The sequence below is a fragment of the Hyaena hyaena genome, unplaced genomic scaffold (genome assembly GCF_003009895.1).
Source record: "Hyaena hyaena isolate Hyena2069 unplaced genomic scaffold, ASM300989v1 scaffold_358, whole genome shotgun sequence".
NCBI lineage: Eukaryota > Metazoa > Chordata > Mammalia > Carnivora > Hyaenidae > Hyaena > Hyaena hyaena.
Window position 1 is genome coordinate 485,979 of NW_024080992.1, and position 16,364 is coordinate 502,342.

At 37.0% G+C, this 16,364-nt stretch overlaps 1 protein-coding gene across 3 annotated transcripts in view; it reads right to left on the reverse strand.

Moving 5' to 3' along the window:
* The window catches only part of MRPS28 (mitochondrial ribosomal protein S28), a 107,223-nt gene that overhangs the window by 67,341 nt on the left and 23,518 nt on the right, over positions 1-16,364 (reverse strand). For 2 of the 3 annotated variants that reach the window (XM_039250091.1, XM_039250092.1), the window contains exon 2: positions 16,067-16,248. In XM_039250091.1, coding sequence (XP_039106022.1) covers positions 16,067-16,248 — 182 coding nt within the window. Of the gene's footprint in view, positions 1-14,161; positions 14,249-16,066; positions 16,249-16,364 lie in introns of all 3 variants that reach the window. The other variant, XM_039250090.1, reaches the window with a different exon arrangement.

The following is a 16,364-nucleotide window of genomic DNA, read 5'->3' on the forward strand; positions in this document are numbered from 1 at the left end:
AATTTCACCCGCTCTTCACCCCACCCCCATCTCTGAAAAAACAAAACCGAAAAATAAATAAATATGCAGTTTCCAAGAATTGTGACATAATTTTATTTTCCAGAAAATGAAATCAGTGGATAACCACCCCTTAGGAAATGAGCATAGAACAAACTCATTTACCATGAGCTAAAACATAATAATTAGAACGGAAAGAGGCAAAAACGTATTATTTTAATTATGTATTATGGGTTTTTTTCTATAGAAAGTTGAAAAATGTTATCAGAAATTCCCTGAAACAAACATATCTTAGTAGTCATTTCTAATATAAAAAGCATTCAGTCAGTAGTATTTGTTTTATATTTTTATTTGAAGATAGGGAGAGACACATAACCTATAACCTCAAAATTCAGCCAGCCTAAAGAGACAAATAATTTTTATTCAGAAAAATAGAAAATCTTAAGAAGAAAAACTGTACCTACATAGATGGTGGGTAATCTGTACTCAACATGTTTGTGATGTGGGCATGTTGAGTTTTTGAGAGGCAGACTTGGATAAAGAGGCCTCTGGAGTGCAGTCTATATCTCCATCTGTACCTCCCAGACAAAGAGGCAGAGCCCCCTGGCTAGGAAGGGGAGAGTTCTTGGTCTCCTCTTCTCCCCTGCAGCACAGCACTATGAAAAGATTAAATGCTTGTTTTCAGAGCCTTCCCTGCAGCTAAGGGAGGGGCCAATTTATACAGGTCTGACCAAAGAAAGGTTGGCTGAAGTCTGGAAGAGATTTCTAAAAAAGCTTTTGTTTTCCTGATAAAAAAGACACGGAAGTTAACCAGGCCCACCCCATTCTTTCCCTTCTCTCGAATACAGAGGAGTTATCTAGCAGCCATACTGCACCCAAGACTCAAGAAGCAGGAAGCCGGTGCTGATGTCAGGCTGCTGAAGCAAGCCATCAACATCCAGAAATCTTACACAAGAAAAGTAAGTCTCTATACATTTAAACCACAAGTGGTCAGGTTATTTGCTATGTGCAATTGACACAAGTGATTTAGAAAGTCACTTAAGTTCTCTGAGGCTTACTTTCCTCATCTGTAATGTAGGCATAATGAGAGTCAGATATGAATTATAGGATCTGTCCGATATGCAGAAAGCTTCAATAAAGTCAGCTACTGATTGATGGCTATGATGATGGTGACAACGACAATGATGATGGTGACAACCTTACTTAGTTCTCACCAACCATCTGAGGGAAGTGCTACCAGTTCACTCATCAGTTTTAAAGACAAGGAAACTGAGACTCCTCTAAGTTAAGTAACTTGCCCAGATCACACAATTAAAAACTAATACGGCCAGGATTCAAATGCAGGAATTGAGGGCCAATGAGCTTACACCACAATGATGCTTAAAAGTGACTACACATAGTTAGAGCTAACAGCTGACAATTATTGGTTGTGGTTATGATAATATTAGATAGCTGTGAAGATAAGAACAGATAATCTCCTAATTTCCAATTCTGGAAAAGAATAAATTCTCATTGAATTCAACATTAGTTTTATTTTTCTTCTTAACAGTTCTCATTACTTTACTGAAACAGGAATACTTACACCTCTTCATTTGTAACACCAATGGAAAATGAAGAACAGTACTCTCAACCAATAATTGCAACACCCTACTGTTAGCTAAATGCTTTTGTGACTCCTGTCTATCAAAAAGGTAAGCAATGAATATTTATGGTGAATTTATCATTTGCAAGGCACTATGCCAGACACTTTGAAATTATTTTTTGCCAAAAGATATAGCATATGTTTGTTTTCTTAAAGTGACTTAAGATTCCTTTGGAGGGAGACTTTCATTACAGCTCTAAAAACTAGGAACCATTACTAACTAATTTCACCATTGCTAACATAAATTGTGCTTATAGCACAGATTAGCATACGCTAAGCTTTAATTCTGGAACATTTTCCCTCAAACTTCAGATGTTTCCTTCAGTAAAATAAATGAGACAAGAACTTAAAAAATTCATGATGGAGGCACAGCATTTGAAAAACAAGCTAAATTCAAAATTAAAGTTACTAAATAAATTACATTCAGGAAACAGGCAGGCTAAAATATTTGCAATTGCAATTAAGGAAAAGATATTTAGTCTCTGGATTAGATTTTGAAATTTAAAGAGTTTATGGTTAGCTGTTAACTTTCAAGAAGAATTTGGCATATATCATTCCAGTAAATAAAAAGTAAATGTAATGTAAAGTCCAAAACAAAATGGATGGTGAGTAAAACAGAAGTTCTGAGGTAAGGTTGACTCAAGTAAAAATGCTGAGTCTCAAAATGTATACACTCACAGCAATATACTTTCAAAGCCAAATAACTTCAAATCATATATACCCCACACTGAAAGAGGTATAGTTCTCTCTAGTATACACCGTAACAAGTAATTGATAACTCCATTTTCAAAAAAGTACTGTACGTAAAGGAAAATGCTTTTAAGGAAAATACATCAAGAGTCGTTTGCTTAATAAATTCAAAAATGACACAGTCAATAGCATACAATCCACATGAACAGTATAATAAGCTCAATCAGTACTAATTAAGGATTTAATTATACCTATTTAATACTAATTTGCATTTAAAAAAAGAACACAAAGTATTCTATTTTAGGCCCAAAATTAAGGTTCTGAATTAACACTTAAAAGAAACCTAACTGTAGTATATTTATGGAAAAATCTTTTCTTGAAAATTAAAACAAGCTAAAAACAAAGCATCATATTTTCAAGTATAAGACTATGTTGAACCTGGATGATTCCTAATTTACCCTCAATGAAAAATTTTTAAAAACGGTTATGTATCAATGGAGACATTTATGAGGGTCATTTATAGGCAGATAAAGTGTTTTTCAGTGATGACACAGAATTAGAACCAAGGCCTCTTATGCTCCACTCCTACGTTCTTCCTGATACTTGCCTTGTTCAGCTTCCCTGCACAAGCCCACAACTGCTGTATCTCCTTACCGTGTTTCTCCTCTAAGATTTTATAAAGCGTTTTTAGAGGAATGTATAAAAAGAACAAGGAAGTAGAAGGATCACAAAGAACAGGAAGGCATATGACAGTTTTGGAAAAGGGCCGAGCTAACAGCGCTGAACATGAGGAGAGCACCTGAGTCGGCCATGGGGCAGGTGCCCAGGTCACTGGCAAATCTCCAAGGGTGCTTTCAGTTAGTGGGATGGTGAGGGCAGGGCCAGGTGGGCGGACTGACCCGAGGAATGAATGGAATCTGGAAAACAAGGGAATTTGGGGGACGGGAGGAGCAGAACCACAGTTTGAAGTAGAAACAAAGTAAAACTTCTTCTCTTTTTTTAAGTTTATTTATTTTGAGAGGGAGAGAGAGAAAATCCCAAACAGGCTCTGCACTGACAAAGAAAAACTTTCAAATATTATAAAATTCTCTAGAAAGGATGATTAAGGTTGAAAATAGGAAATTCAGGGTTATTAAGTAGAATCAGATATTCAACTTTTTTACTTAAAAAAAAAAAAAGCAATTTTGAGGCACCTGGGTGGCTCAGTTGCTTAAGCATCCAGCTCTTGGTTTTGATTCAAGTCATGATCTCATGGTTCATGGGGTCAAGCCCCGTGTCAGGCTCTGTGTTCAGAACATACTCTCTCTCCCTCTCTCTCTGCCCCTCCATGCTTGCTCTCTTTCAAAATACATAAATAAACTTAAAAAAATAGCAATTTCATATGGAGTAAACTAATGTATGAACTTAATTTCCATAAAGAAAGAAAGAAGCTTATCTGCTAAGGGAGTGGAAGAAAGGAAAAAGAGGCACAAGAGTAAAGAAGGTAAAGCGATAAGAGATTTACTAAGAGTGAGGGAAAGAATTTTGAGAACTCTGTTCTGTTCGAAGTTGAATGATATGAACCTCTACTGAATACACCTGGAAGATTACACGACTTTTCTAGGATCTCATCTGTTCCTGCTGTATTCGTATTCCACTTTTAGAAATAAAGGTAATCCAGTTTGAAAAGGATGCCTGAAACTGAACACGGGAAGGTTTCTTCAAATCAGTCACTCTCCCTTAATGTGGCACAAACACAAGTCTGCACTGATGCAGTCGCCTTTGTTTTCTGTTTTGTTTTGTTTTTGCTGATAAAGGCAGAAGATATAGAAACTTACAGTCCAATATGAACTTACTAATTCCAGGTCCACTGTTACTCTACAACCTAGCTTTGCATAATTCCAACCCCACATGGCCAAATACCTAGAGAAAATCGCGATATGTTTAAAACAGAGTTCCATGTCCTGCCCTAGGGAAAGCAACTCTGCCCAACCTCTCTATTGCCGTCACCTCTATTTTTCTAGCCACTAGGCTGGGAACCGCAAGGACCAGTCATTTCTGTGAACAGTCTTTCCTATGTCTTCTCACTCTGGCCCAGCCCCTGCCAGAATCACGATGACAGTCTCAGAAATGCCCTTGCTGTATCCGTTCCACCCTACACCTCACAATTAGTGTAATCACACAAAAATACCATTTCCCAAATGCCACTCTGCTGTCTTGCCATTGTCATAAGTTTTCAGCCTGAAATTCAGAGTTTTCTACAAGGATCCTTGTCAATACAAAGCAAGTATTTCATCACTCCCTAAAACTTCAACCAAGCCACAGACTCCTGATCCCTGGGGTGGTTTAAAAGAATACACATATATTTCGTATACAACTCCCTCTAAAAGGTGGAAACTGAGGCACGTGGGTGGTTCAGTAGTTTAAGCATCCAGCTTTGGCTCAGGTCACAATCTTGCAGTTCGTGAGTTCAAGCCCCGCTTCAAGTTCTGTGCTGACAGCTTGGAGCCTGGAGCCTGCTTCAGATTCCGCTTCTCCCTCTCTCTCTGCCCCTTCCCTGCTCATGCTCTGTCTCTCTTTCCCTCAAAAATAAACATTAAAAAAAAATTTTTTTTAAGGTGGAAACTAATTCCCTTCCCCTTGAGAGCAGGCTATGTTTAATGACTGGATTAGATGAATAGAATAAGGCAGAAATGACAATGCATGACTAGGTTATAAGACTAGGTTATCACAACCATCTCAGCCTCTCTTAAATTATGCATTCTGAGGGAAGCGAACCACTATGTTCCCTTCAAGTAGCCCAGTGGAGAGGTTCTTATGATGAGAAACTGAAGCTTCCTGCCCACAGCCAGACATGTGAGGGTACCACCTTGGAAATGAATCCTCCAGCCTCAATCAAGCCTTCAGATAATTGTAGCCTTAGCCAATTATCTTGTCTGAGCTTCATGAGAAACCCTAAGCCACAACTCTTTGACTAAAACACTCGTGGATTCCTGACCCACAGGGATTGTGTGAAATAATAAATTTTTATTGTTTTAAGCTACTAAGCTTTGGAGTATGAGGCTACACAGTTATGGATAACTAGCACAACCTCAACAAGCTCATTCCTAAGTCTATGCCCTTACTCATGCTGCTTCCCCAACAGATGTCTTCTTAATATCTTATTTCCTAACACCTCTTCTCCTCTCCTTTGGAATCTAGCTAAAGTTCCACCTCTTTGAGAGGGCCTTTTTGTTTGTCTGTTTGTTTATGAAACCATTTCTACTTTAATTTCTCTTGCTTCTTCTTTGATTTCTATTTGACCACATCATTCATGTAGGCATTTGTCCATGTATTCTTCTATGTTCCTGGGCTCTATGTACCTTTCCTCCTAAAGACATCATGCAGTTCATATAAAGTTTACTTATTTTTTTGAGAGAGACACAGAGCATAAGCAGGGGAGCAGCAGAGAGAGAGACACACAGAATCTGAAGGACGCTCCAGGTTCTGAGCTATTAGCACAGATCCCTACACGGGGCTCGAACACATGAACCATGAGATCATGACCTGAGCCACCCAGATGCCCTATCATACAGTTCATTTAAACTGCATTCAGGACACTGCAATTAAGATAATCAATGAATATTTGCTGAAAAAACTAAGAAATCATACACAGAAACTCCCTGGAAGAGTATTTGATTAGTGTAAGGTAGTGGTTAACAATATGGAGCGATATTGCCTCAGGTCTGCTTACTTACTAGTTGCTTCCCTGGAGCAAGTGACTTAAAAATCTCTGTAAGCCTTTGTTTCTTCATTGTTTTTTTGGTGAAGATTCTAATAGCATTATCCATAGAGTAACAAAAAGATTAAAGATAATAACACATGCAAAACTCCTAGCAAAATGCCTAGCATAGCATGCTCAGCGAATGTTAACTATTATTGTTCTTATTATTAACCACAAATTACAGAATACATACTGAAATCCTGTCCCTGAGTGTCTCTAGATGTTATAAAGTGGCAAGCTAAATTAATACAAAATTCTACAAACTAAAATAGAACTCACACTTTCTGTTTAAGATAGCTTTTAATTTTTCTAAAGTCTCCTCTTAAGTCAATAGAACTACAGCCTGAACCAATTGTAGGAGTGCAGCCTTGACTTTTTCTCCTCTTCATCCTATTAAGATATTAACTTCAAAGCTTTTGTGGGAACACTTAATTGCTTTCATTCCTTAACAAGCAGCCATCATAGTAGTTTCCAGATTCACTTTTAACCTTTACAATCCTGGGAAGGCATATATGGCAAACTTAATAGACATATAAGTTTACACATTCTCTGGACTAATAATTCCGCTATATATATATATATGTATATATATATATGAATATGCTACATGAAGCAAATTCAGTTTGCACATCAATCAAAATAGAATCCAATAGAACAAATCAATCCAATAGAACACTACTATGCCATATATCTGAAGGCGAAAAAAAAGAACGTCTAACGCTATGTAATAAAAAAACATGACTGACAAAGATAACATGATATTAATATCAGGTATACAACATAATGATTCAATATTTGTGAATGTTGTGAAATGATTAGCACATTAATTCTAGTTAATGTCGTCACCACACATAGATACACAGAATTTTTTTCTTATGATGAGAACTTTTAAGAACTACTCTTAGCCACTTTCAAATGTGCAACACAATATTATTAACAATAGTCACCATGCAATACATCATATCCCCATGACTCTTTTATAACTGGAAATTTATACCTTTTGACCCCCATCACCCATTTTGCCCACCCCCTATCCTCTGCCTCTGGCAAATACCAAACTGTTCTCTTTATCTATGAGCCTGGTTTTGTTGGTGGTGTTAAGACTAATGCTATTCAAAACCCTGATTATGTGTGTTTCATGAACTCAGAACACTTCTGAGATCATATTTTATAATTTACACATATTCTTAAGGCTTCTTACTAAGAAGTTAAATATAATGGATGCTCTTTTACCTGAAAAAACAGTCAGAGCTCTGTTAAGAAAATCTGATAGTACGAATTTCAATCACAAATCTATTTAAAAACATGCAATACTTTTTAATTGTGTACCATGTCCTTGGGAATAAAAAGAACTACTCAATTCAAACTCTTTATTTTCTCTTTCCTCCCACCAATACACCTTTAAAACTTCAGTTTTTGAAACATTCAATATCCATCCCACTCTTTATTTGACCTTATATATCACACAATCTGAAATAGAAACAAAGACTGGGAAATTAGCTTGTTTTTTTCCATCTTAGTGTCAAACAAAAGTACAAATAAGATTCAGTGCACGTGCTAGTTACCTTAGAACTGCCAATCATGCTTGTTTTGAAACTCTTCGATTTTCAGAACTGTCAATCATTTGTGTTTTGATAGAGATGCCAGTGTAGAAATAATGCCTTAAAAGACATGATCTTCACTAAGACATTAACAATAAATAGATTTCATTTGAAAACTGGACTTTAGGATTTTATAGAAATATATACAGTTCTTGAAAAATCAAAATTAAAAAAGAACACTGAAATTATAAGATTTAGAGAATTTGTCTCTTTAACCAAAAAGATAAGTGTGGCTTAACCACAAGGATTTTATATTTCACTAAAAAGAGAAATGTTCCTTAACTGATACTAATCAGAAGTAGTCTGGCTATGCGTGGGAATGAGAGAATCAAAACTGATCTAAATTTAGGCATTTTAATTTTTATTTTTGAAGCAGGGAAAAATATCAATGTAATACATTCCCCACCTTCACCTCCCAACACAACCTATCTGCCTGGTCATTCAGGTCTTAAATCAAATGTCATTCAAAACTTCTACCTCATCATCCATACTTAGTCACCAAGACCTGTTTCTTCTAGCTCCTAAATTGCTAATGAAAGTATCTTCTCCTGACCCTCAGACTTAAGTAATGTTCTCATCACTTCTTTCCAGAAGCTTCATTATTGGCCTCCCTACCTCCAATTTTATTCTTCCAATATGTGCTCCACCACTGTCAGAATGATCTCATGGAAACACAAACCTGGTCCATGTTTTCATGGTTCTTTATCACTTTCAGAATAAAGTCCCAGTTTTTTAGAATGGTATATAAATGCCTTGAAGATCTGGCTGCTGTCCCCATCTCCCCACTCTCTCGTCACTTTTAAACTTAAGCCTCTTGAAGTCCCAGAAAAGCCAGGCTTTCTCTCACTTAAAACTCTCCCAAGTGCAGCCATTTTCTATACTTTTTATGTCCTCCTCTTCATCCTTTACCACTTAATTCAATTGCTGGTTCCTCTGGGAAACCTTCTCTGACAACCTAACAGAATCATCGATCCCCTTTTCTCCATTCCTGTAGGATACAGTAAATAGAACTTACACAGTGTTATGCATTGATTTGCTTCCTTATTATCCCCCTGGTTGAATCATCAACTCCCTGAAAGCAGGGACTGTCTTTAATCTGTACATCAATAGCATTAAACAGAGGTGGCACATAAGAGCTGCTCATTAAATGTTTGCTGACTCAGTGAAAAATTGCATTATGACCTAGTTTATTTAAAAATAAAATTAATGAAGGGGTGCCTCGATGGCTCAGTCGGTTGAGCATCTGACTTTGGCTCAGGTCATGATCTCACAGTTGGTGAGTTCAAGCCCCACATTGGGTTCTGAGCTGACAGCTCGGAGCCTGGGGCCTGCTTCAGATTCTCTCTCTCTCTCTCTCTCTCTCTCTCTCTCTCTCTGTCCCTTTTCTGTGCGCGTGCTCACTTTTCTCTCAAAAACAAATAAACATATAAAAATACAATTAATGGAATAAAGAAAATGTGGCGTGTGTGTATGTGTGTGTGCATGTATGTATATCTCTCTATATAATGGAATATTATTCAGTCACAAAAAAGAATGAAATCTTGCCATTTGCACCAAATGGATGGAGCTACAGAGTATAATGCTAAGTGAAATAAGTTAGTCAGAGAAGGGCAAACACCATATGATTTCACTCATACGTGGAATTTAAGAATCAAATTTAAGAAACAAAGTTAGAGAAAGACAAACACCATATGATTTTATTCATATGTGGAATTTAAGAAACAGATGAGCAAAGGGGAAAAAAGAGAGAGAGAGACTAAGAAACAGACTCTTCTAACTATAGGGAACAAACCAATGGTTACCAGAGGGGAGGGGAGTGGGGGGATGGGTGAAACAGGGGATGGGGATCAAAGAGTGCAGTTACGATGAGCACTGGAACTGCCGAATCACTATACTGTACACTTGAAATGAATACATTATTGGACATTAACTATACTAGAATGAAAATAAAAACTTTATTAAAAAAATAATAAAATCAGCGGCTTAATTCTTGAGACTGATAAAATGTACTATAGGTACATTCCAAGCCAATCAAACTAACCAATGCTATAAAGCAATACTCTGGGTTTTACAATGTTCTTAAGGAATTTACTCATGTATTTACAAATTCACAGTAAGAACCGATACCATCTTACCACCTCAAATAGCATTTGAGTCCCAATAATCCCATTTTATTTTCACTGCTGTTCCTACTGAAGGTGTTAAAGTCTCAACCACAAAAAACTCATGTCCAAGACACTCAGCACATTGCCTGGTTCAACAAACACTGTCCTGATATGTGACAATCCCTATCAAAGGCACCAGTGAACAGGGAGTCAACACAGGCAAGACCCCAACCTAGTTACACTCCACTTATCAGGAAGTTAGTTATCTGGTGACATCAAGTCTCCACAGAACTCAATGAGAACTAAGCAGAGGAGTTTAGGAGCTGTCAAAACACGTGCTGAAGTCCGTGTACTAAAGTGCATACACACTTTACTTACAGAAGAGGCTCAGAGGTTATTACTCAAACACTAGTTCTTCTTATTTTAAGCACAACAAATTCGGTGACAAGAAACTTTTAAAGTTCAAAAAAAAAAAAAAACCAACCTAAAAATGCAGACCCAGGACAACAGCAGAAAAGAATGATGACATGTAAAGGTGAAAGACAAAACCTACAGAACTGAAGGGTTGTATGGCTAAGGAGCAAGAATTCTAAATATTTGAATTATGATACAACATAGAAATTAATGTTTATAATTATGACCCTGGTTCATCAAAAACAATAACCATAAAAACAGGTTAAACTACTTTAGGTCTGACAAGGTGGAAATAGATAACATATTTTATAAAAAGAATCAAAGAATTAAAAATTGAGCATTACACGTATAAAGAGTTAACTTTCTACTACTTGCAGAATAAACTTTTTTGAAATAAAGCATTCCCAAATAACACGAGGCCTGCTGACTCTACGTTACGAAACACTGTCAGACATTAACCAGCTCCGGTGACTACAGGTCTCACCACAATTATGTTACACATCCACTCTGAAAGGAGGCTGGACCCAATGGTCATTAGCTGATTAGTGGTAACAACTATTCATGGGACACCATGGTCAAGGATACTGTAACGGGCTACTTACCATTCTTTAACAGACCTCCATAGGCCTCAGGGTCCCTGGTATGAAAACTGGCTCATATGTGAGATCATTTCAGGAGGCTTTTATGATACTTAGTAACTATATGTTGTGAGATTTAGAGCAGCACAGGAGAGTGAAAAGAACATTCATGGGTCTGTTGGGTACACACAGCCCTAGGTTTGAATCCCTGCCTTATGCCTTATGAATTACCAGCTGTATCACCATAGCACATTATGCTTGGAAACTCCCCTTCTTCATTTGGATAATATCCTCTACTTTCTATGCTTCTTATGAGGAATAAATCAGGCAATACATCTAAAGTGCCAATGTAGGTTTTCAAAAAACTAGCTATTATGACTATCAGATGGGACAATGAAAAGGGAACAATCTTAATTCACACTAGCACAAAATTTGTGAGATTGTATACTGTGTTAATGACAGAAGAAAAAAAATGTCTGCAGAAAAGGGCAGGCAGGTTCACAAGATGGAAAAGTCAGAGTAGAAGCCCTTGGACTCATAGGTTGGCTCATGGAAAAGTAGGTTAAAGTGAGAACCCATTAAGAAAGCCTACACATGCTCTGTGAAGACTTCAATTTAGCAATTAATGCAAATAATCTGGTAAAAGTCCAGGCCTTCTTGTTGAGGAGAGGTCCACTCACTGGAGCTCTGCACTTATTTCCTTACATCAACAACACCCACACTGCAATGTCTAGGATTGCCAGAATCAGTCACTGTAAAGTAAACCAGGAACAGAAAGACATTTGGAAAGCAATTCCTTCCAGATTTTTAGGATTCACCCCACCAATCTTTTTGGTTTACTTGCCCAAATGAATTCAATAATAGTTTCTTTAAATTAAAAAAAAACCCAAAAAACAAAAAACCTCTCTTTATGGGGTCTTTCCAAAACATTAAAATTAGCTTTCTCAAGAACAAAAACCCTTTCCATAGTCATCTTTTATTAATTTATGCAATAATTTAAAAAATTACTTAACAATAATGTAAACAGATTTTGGAACAAACACAACTAGCTTTATTTAGCTAAAGATATAGCAGAACTGGAAGTAGTGAAAGTGCCAATATAGTGGAGGATCACACATTTCTTTTCTAGTTAATGTTGGTATCAGTCAGTGGGTTTTATAGAAGAGAATGCTGATAATTTAGCAATCGGTTGATTCAATGATAACTGCCAAAGAAGTTAATGCCTGAGTCATTCTAATTTATCATAATCTGATTTCTGATTTCAAGTCATAATTTGACATGAGAGAAAAACAATTTAATGTTTAAAACTTCTAAGTTTAGAAATAGACCCCATCCACACCTTCAAACTCTCTGATTTTACTTATAATACTGGCCTGGAGTCTGGAGCCTGCTTTGGATTCAGTGTCTCCCTCTCTCTCTCTGCCCCTCCCCCACTGGGCTCTGTCTCTCTCTCTCTCAAAAATAAATAAACATGAAAAACATTTTTTTTTGAAATTTATCCTTTTTTTTTTAAATGTTTTATTTATTTCTAGGAGAGAGAGACAGCGTGAACAGGGGAGGGTCAGAGAGAGAAGGAGTCACAGACTGAAACAGGCTCCAGGCTCTGAGCTGGCAGTCAGCACAGAGCCCGACGCGGGGCTCGAACCCACGAACCGCGAGATCATGACCTAAGCGAAAGTCGGACGCTCAACCGACTAAGCCACCCAGGCGCCCCATGAAAAACATTTTTTAATTTAATTTTATATTTATTTATTTTTGAGATAGAACATGAGCGGGGGAGGGGCAGAGAGAGAGGGAGACACAGAATCTGAAACAGGCTCCAGGCTCTGAGCTGCCAGCACAGAACCTGATGCAGGGCTTGAACCCAAGAACCGTGAGATCATGACCTGAGCCGAAGTCGGACGCTTAACCAATTGAGCCACCCAGGTGCCGCTAAAAACATTTTTAGAAGACCTGGACACCAAGGAATTTGCTAAGATAGAAAGTTCCTCTCCACCCCCCCCCCCCCCCGCCCCACCCCACCAAAATCTACATGGATATGGAGCTACAGTTACCAGCATAGCCATGAGGATATGGCACAAAAGTAACCAAACTATTCAGATCAAATCTTGGCTAAAGTGAACTGCTCCTTTTAGCACACTGTTAGAAATAACATGTATCAGTCTGTAGGACCAGAGAGGAATAGAACCTAAGACTTGACTCTTGTTTATCATCAAAAGAAAAAAAAAAGTCCTCAGAGGGTATTTTCAGACTTTAAGCAATAAAAGAATAGAAGTCAGACCTCCTTTCCTATCTACTGTTATCTTCTACTTGCCAAACATTTTTTCACCATATTATCCCCAACTTTTAAAATTGATTTGTAGAGTTATTTACTATCTACTCCCCTTGTCTCCAGTAGAAGTTGCCCAACTTCATAAGGGCAGACAGGGAGCCAGTCTCTCTAGTTTCCCAGCCCTTAGAACAGGACCTGCCAAACTGAAGAGGCCCAGGAAGCATCTGCTGAATGAATGAATGAATGAATGAATGAATGAATGAATGAACAAATAAATCAACTCCTCCTGCACTGGTATGACTGTCCCCTTTTCATGATCCTCAATCATGAATGTATCGATTTTGTGACTGATTAAGAAGTTAAAGTGGGAATGTCTGGTGAATGGATCCTGGGTAGGCAGATGGAGGCAGGAGGTGAAAGATAATGACTGTCGATAACTACAAAACAGAGATGCAGGCATTTAACTCCGCTAAGTATATGAAACAAGACTCTAATATGGTGACTGCTCATAGACTAGACAATTTACTTGCAAAATTATAAGCCATCTCTCACACTCCAAAACACTTTTGTTAAATAGACTGCTTCATGGCAGGAGTATATGTGGAGATGAGGGTTTCAAACACAGTAATTTCTGTAATAGAATATGTGTACGTGTATAGTTTTTTGATGAAAAATTAAGATTTAATAAATTTGCAACAAATGCTAGTATTTAACCATTATAATCTACACTGTATATAAAATAGCCAAGCCATATTATAGCACTTATTAGAGAACTATCTAGTCACAAATACTGATACTTAAAATTCTGTGATTTAGTCAGTAAGGCTGACTAAAGAATCAAATCAGAACTTCTAGTCTCTAAGGCATTCTGAAATATGCTCAAAAACAGAACATAATGACAAAACTGATGTGTTAAAATATTAATGGAAAAAGGACAATATCCATAAAAGAATATCCACGAATATCACCCATGAAAGAAGTACCATAAACAAAATTCCATCCACACACATAAAGAAAGTGTACACTGCATTTACAACTTGTAATACATCTGACTAAGCAGGTGAAATATTCATAATTCAGCAGAATTGCCTGTAAAATGCATTTGTTATAAAGTTAATACCTGATGTTCTGGCTGCGAGTTAGGTCAGCTTGTAAGAATAAAGATGGCCACTGCGACTGGGTAGCACCCATGGTAGCATGATGAAAGCTTATCAATTGTAGGGAGGAAATGAGAAAATTTCTTTGTATAAAATAATACAGTATTTCATCTTTAAATTACTGATATATTTTCTATTAATGAAAATTGATCTGCCAGAGCTACTGCTGACATACCCAAAAGGTCAGGATGCCTCTCTTGAAGGATAACTTTAGGACTGCATATCTCCACACTTGCCTCTTGCATGAACCCTCATCAATAGGAATTCTTGAGGAATGTCATCATCAGTTCACAAAAAACCAAATTACCAGGATTTTAAGAACAGAAGTATTAGTAGCATCTGTTTATTATATACCAGTCACTGTTCTAAATCTTTCCATACATTATCTGATTTGATCCCTTCAATGACCCATTACACAACAGAGATACAGTATTAGTATCTGGATTGACGAACCTACCCTACTTAGAAATTTCTTGAGGTCTTACTACTTTTGACTAAGCTTTACGTTATTTGATATACCAAGACAGGCTATGCTTGAGCCATGACCTCTCCATGCTAGGTAGCATAAGAAGCCCATTTTCTCCTCTAGGATCACCCGGTTTGCAGCACTTACCTTGCAAGACACTGCTTAGCTTTTGATTATCTGAGGTAGAGGTGTACTGGACACTGTGCAAATATTCCCAATTCTGCATTCAGTGCCATTACATTGGTAACTGAAAACTGGCCACGATGGGAGTGTTTTACACAATAGAAATTGATAAATCAGGGCCTTTTTTTAATTGGAGAGCTAGTTGTTAAATATTTACTCAAAGGCCACTGATCTGAGGAAATTTGTAGTCTATTAAGTTTGTCAGGTCCAATTCAGACTCAGGTAGAATGAGTTCATGTCTCCCAATCATTTGAACCCAGTTATTAACATTATCTTTAGGTATGCAGGGCTCTCAGGAGAGAGGCAACCCATTCTCATAATTGCTCTCTTAGATCTAGAGTAGACTCTCTCCCTATTCATTTCTACAATATGACTCATCCTTAAACATCAGAAACTTTTTAATCACTGTAATTCATCCTAAGATGCCACTGAGAACTAGACTCACCATTACTTTACTATTAAGAATAAAGAACACTGTCAATTACATTGATAGAACATCAACTATATGTTGCATCCTGATGGCAGAAATACTGAAATTTTTTAAATGTGCACATTAAAAACTGATGGGAAAAAATCATTCCTATCTTGCTTACTATCATTTTCCAATCTCAGAATCTTTGTTACCCATCTCCCTTCACTCGACTCCTAGATCTGTCACCTTAATGGTTTCCCCAGTGCATATTTATACTCACAAATATCTTTATCTATATACTATAAACAGAAGTAAATTCTGTTCTATAATAGGGAAAATTCTAACTCTTAGATTAAATACAGAATAGAAAAGGAAAATAATAAAGCATAGGAATTTGGTAGTGGGAGAGAAAGGAGCATGAAGAAGTAGAATGGGAGGCTTCTCTGAGAAGCAGAAGACCAAGGAACAGAAGAAGAAGTAAAAAAGGTTATGTGTAAAATCGCCTGAGCAGCATATATTACTGTAGAGCTGGTTTTAATTTTATGGTGGGGAATAGTTTATTACTAGGATGAACATTCAAATCTCCCCCCAAACTGCTCTCACTGCTTTGAGAAGACATGAATCTAGCCTAACGTGACTAATACGACATGACACAAATCTGGCCTAACTTCCCTAACTAGCATTATGAAGAGGAATAAAACATATTTTCTGTCTTTTAGAAAATCACCGACTAAAGTCCAATCATACTTTTGAGGTATCTCAACTTTTATGAACATTATTAAAAAACTTGGAAATGATTCTACTTACTCTCCATCCACTTCTGGTCTTCTACACACACAATGAAACTTGCCACCAAAATCAATATAAAGGTCATTCTCCACAATATGAAAGATTCGTCCAATAACTAGTTTATCCTTGGCAGGTCCCATCTGTGTAAGAGGAGAATGTCTCAGCATAGACGCAAAGGATTCCTCTTTTTTTGGAGAGCCCTAAAAATAAAAGGAGATATTTACATGCATATAATTCAATATAAATACATGATAGATATAATAAAATCTTACAGAAGAAAATTTTAAAAGTTAATGTGCTGTATATTTACATTTTG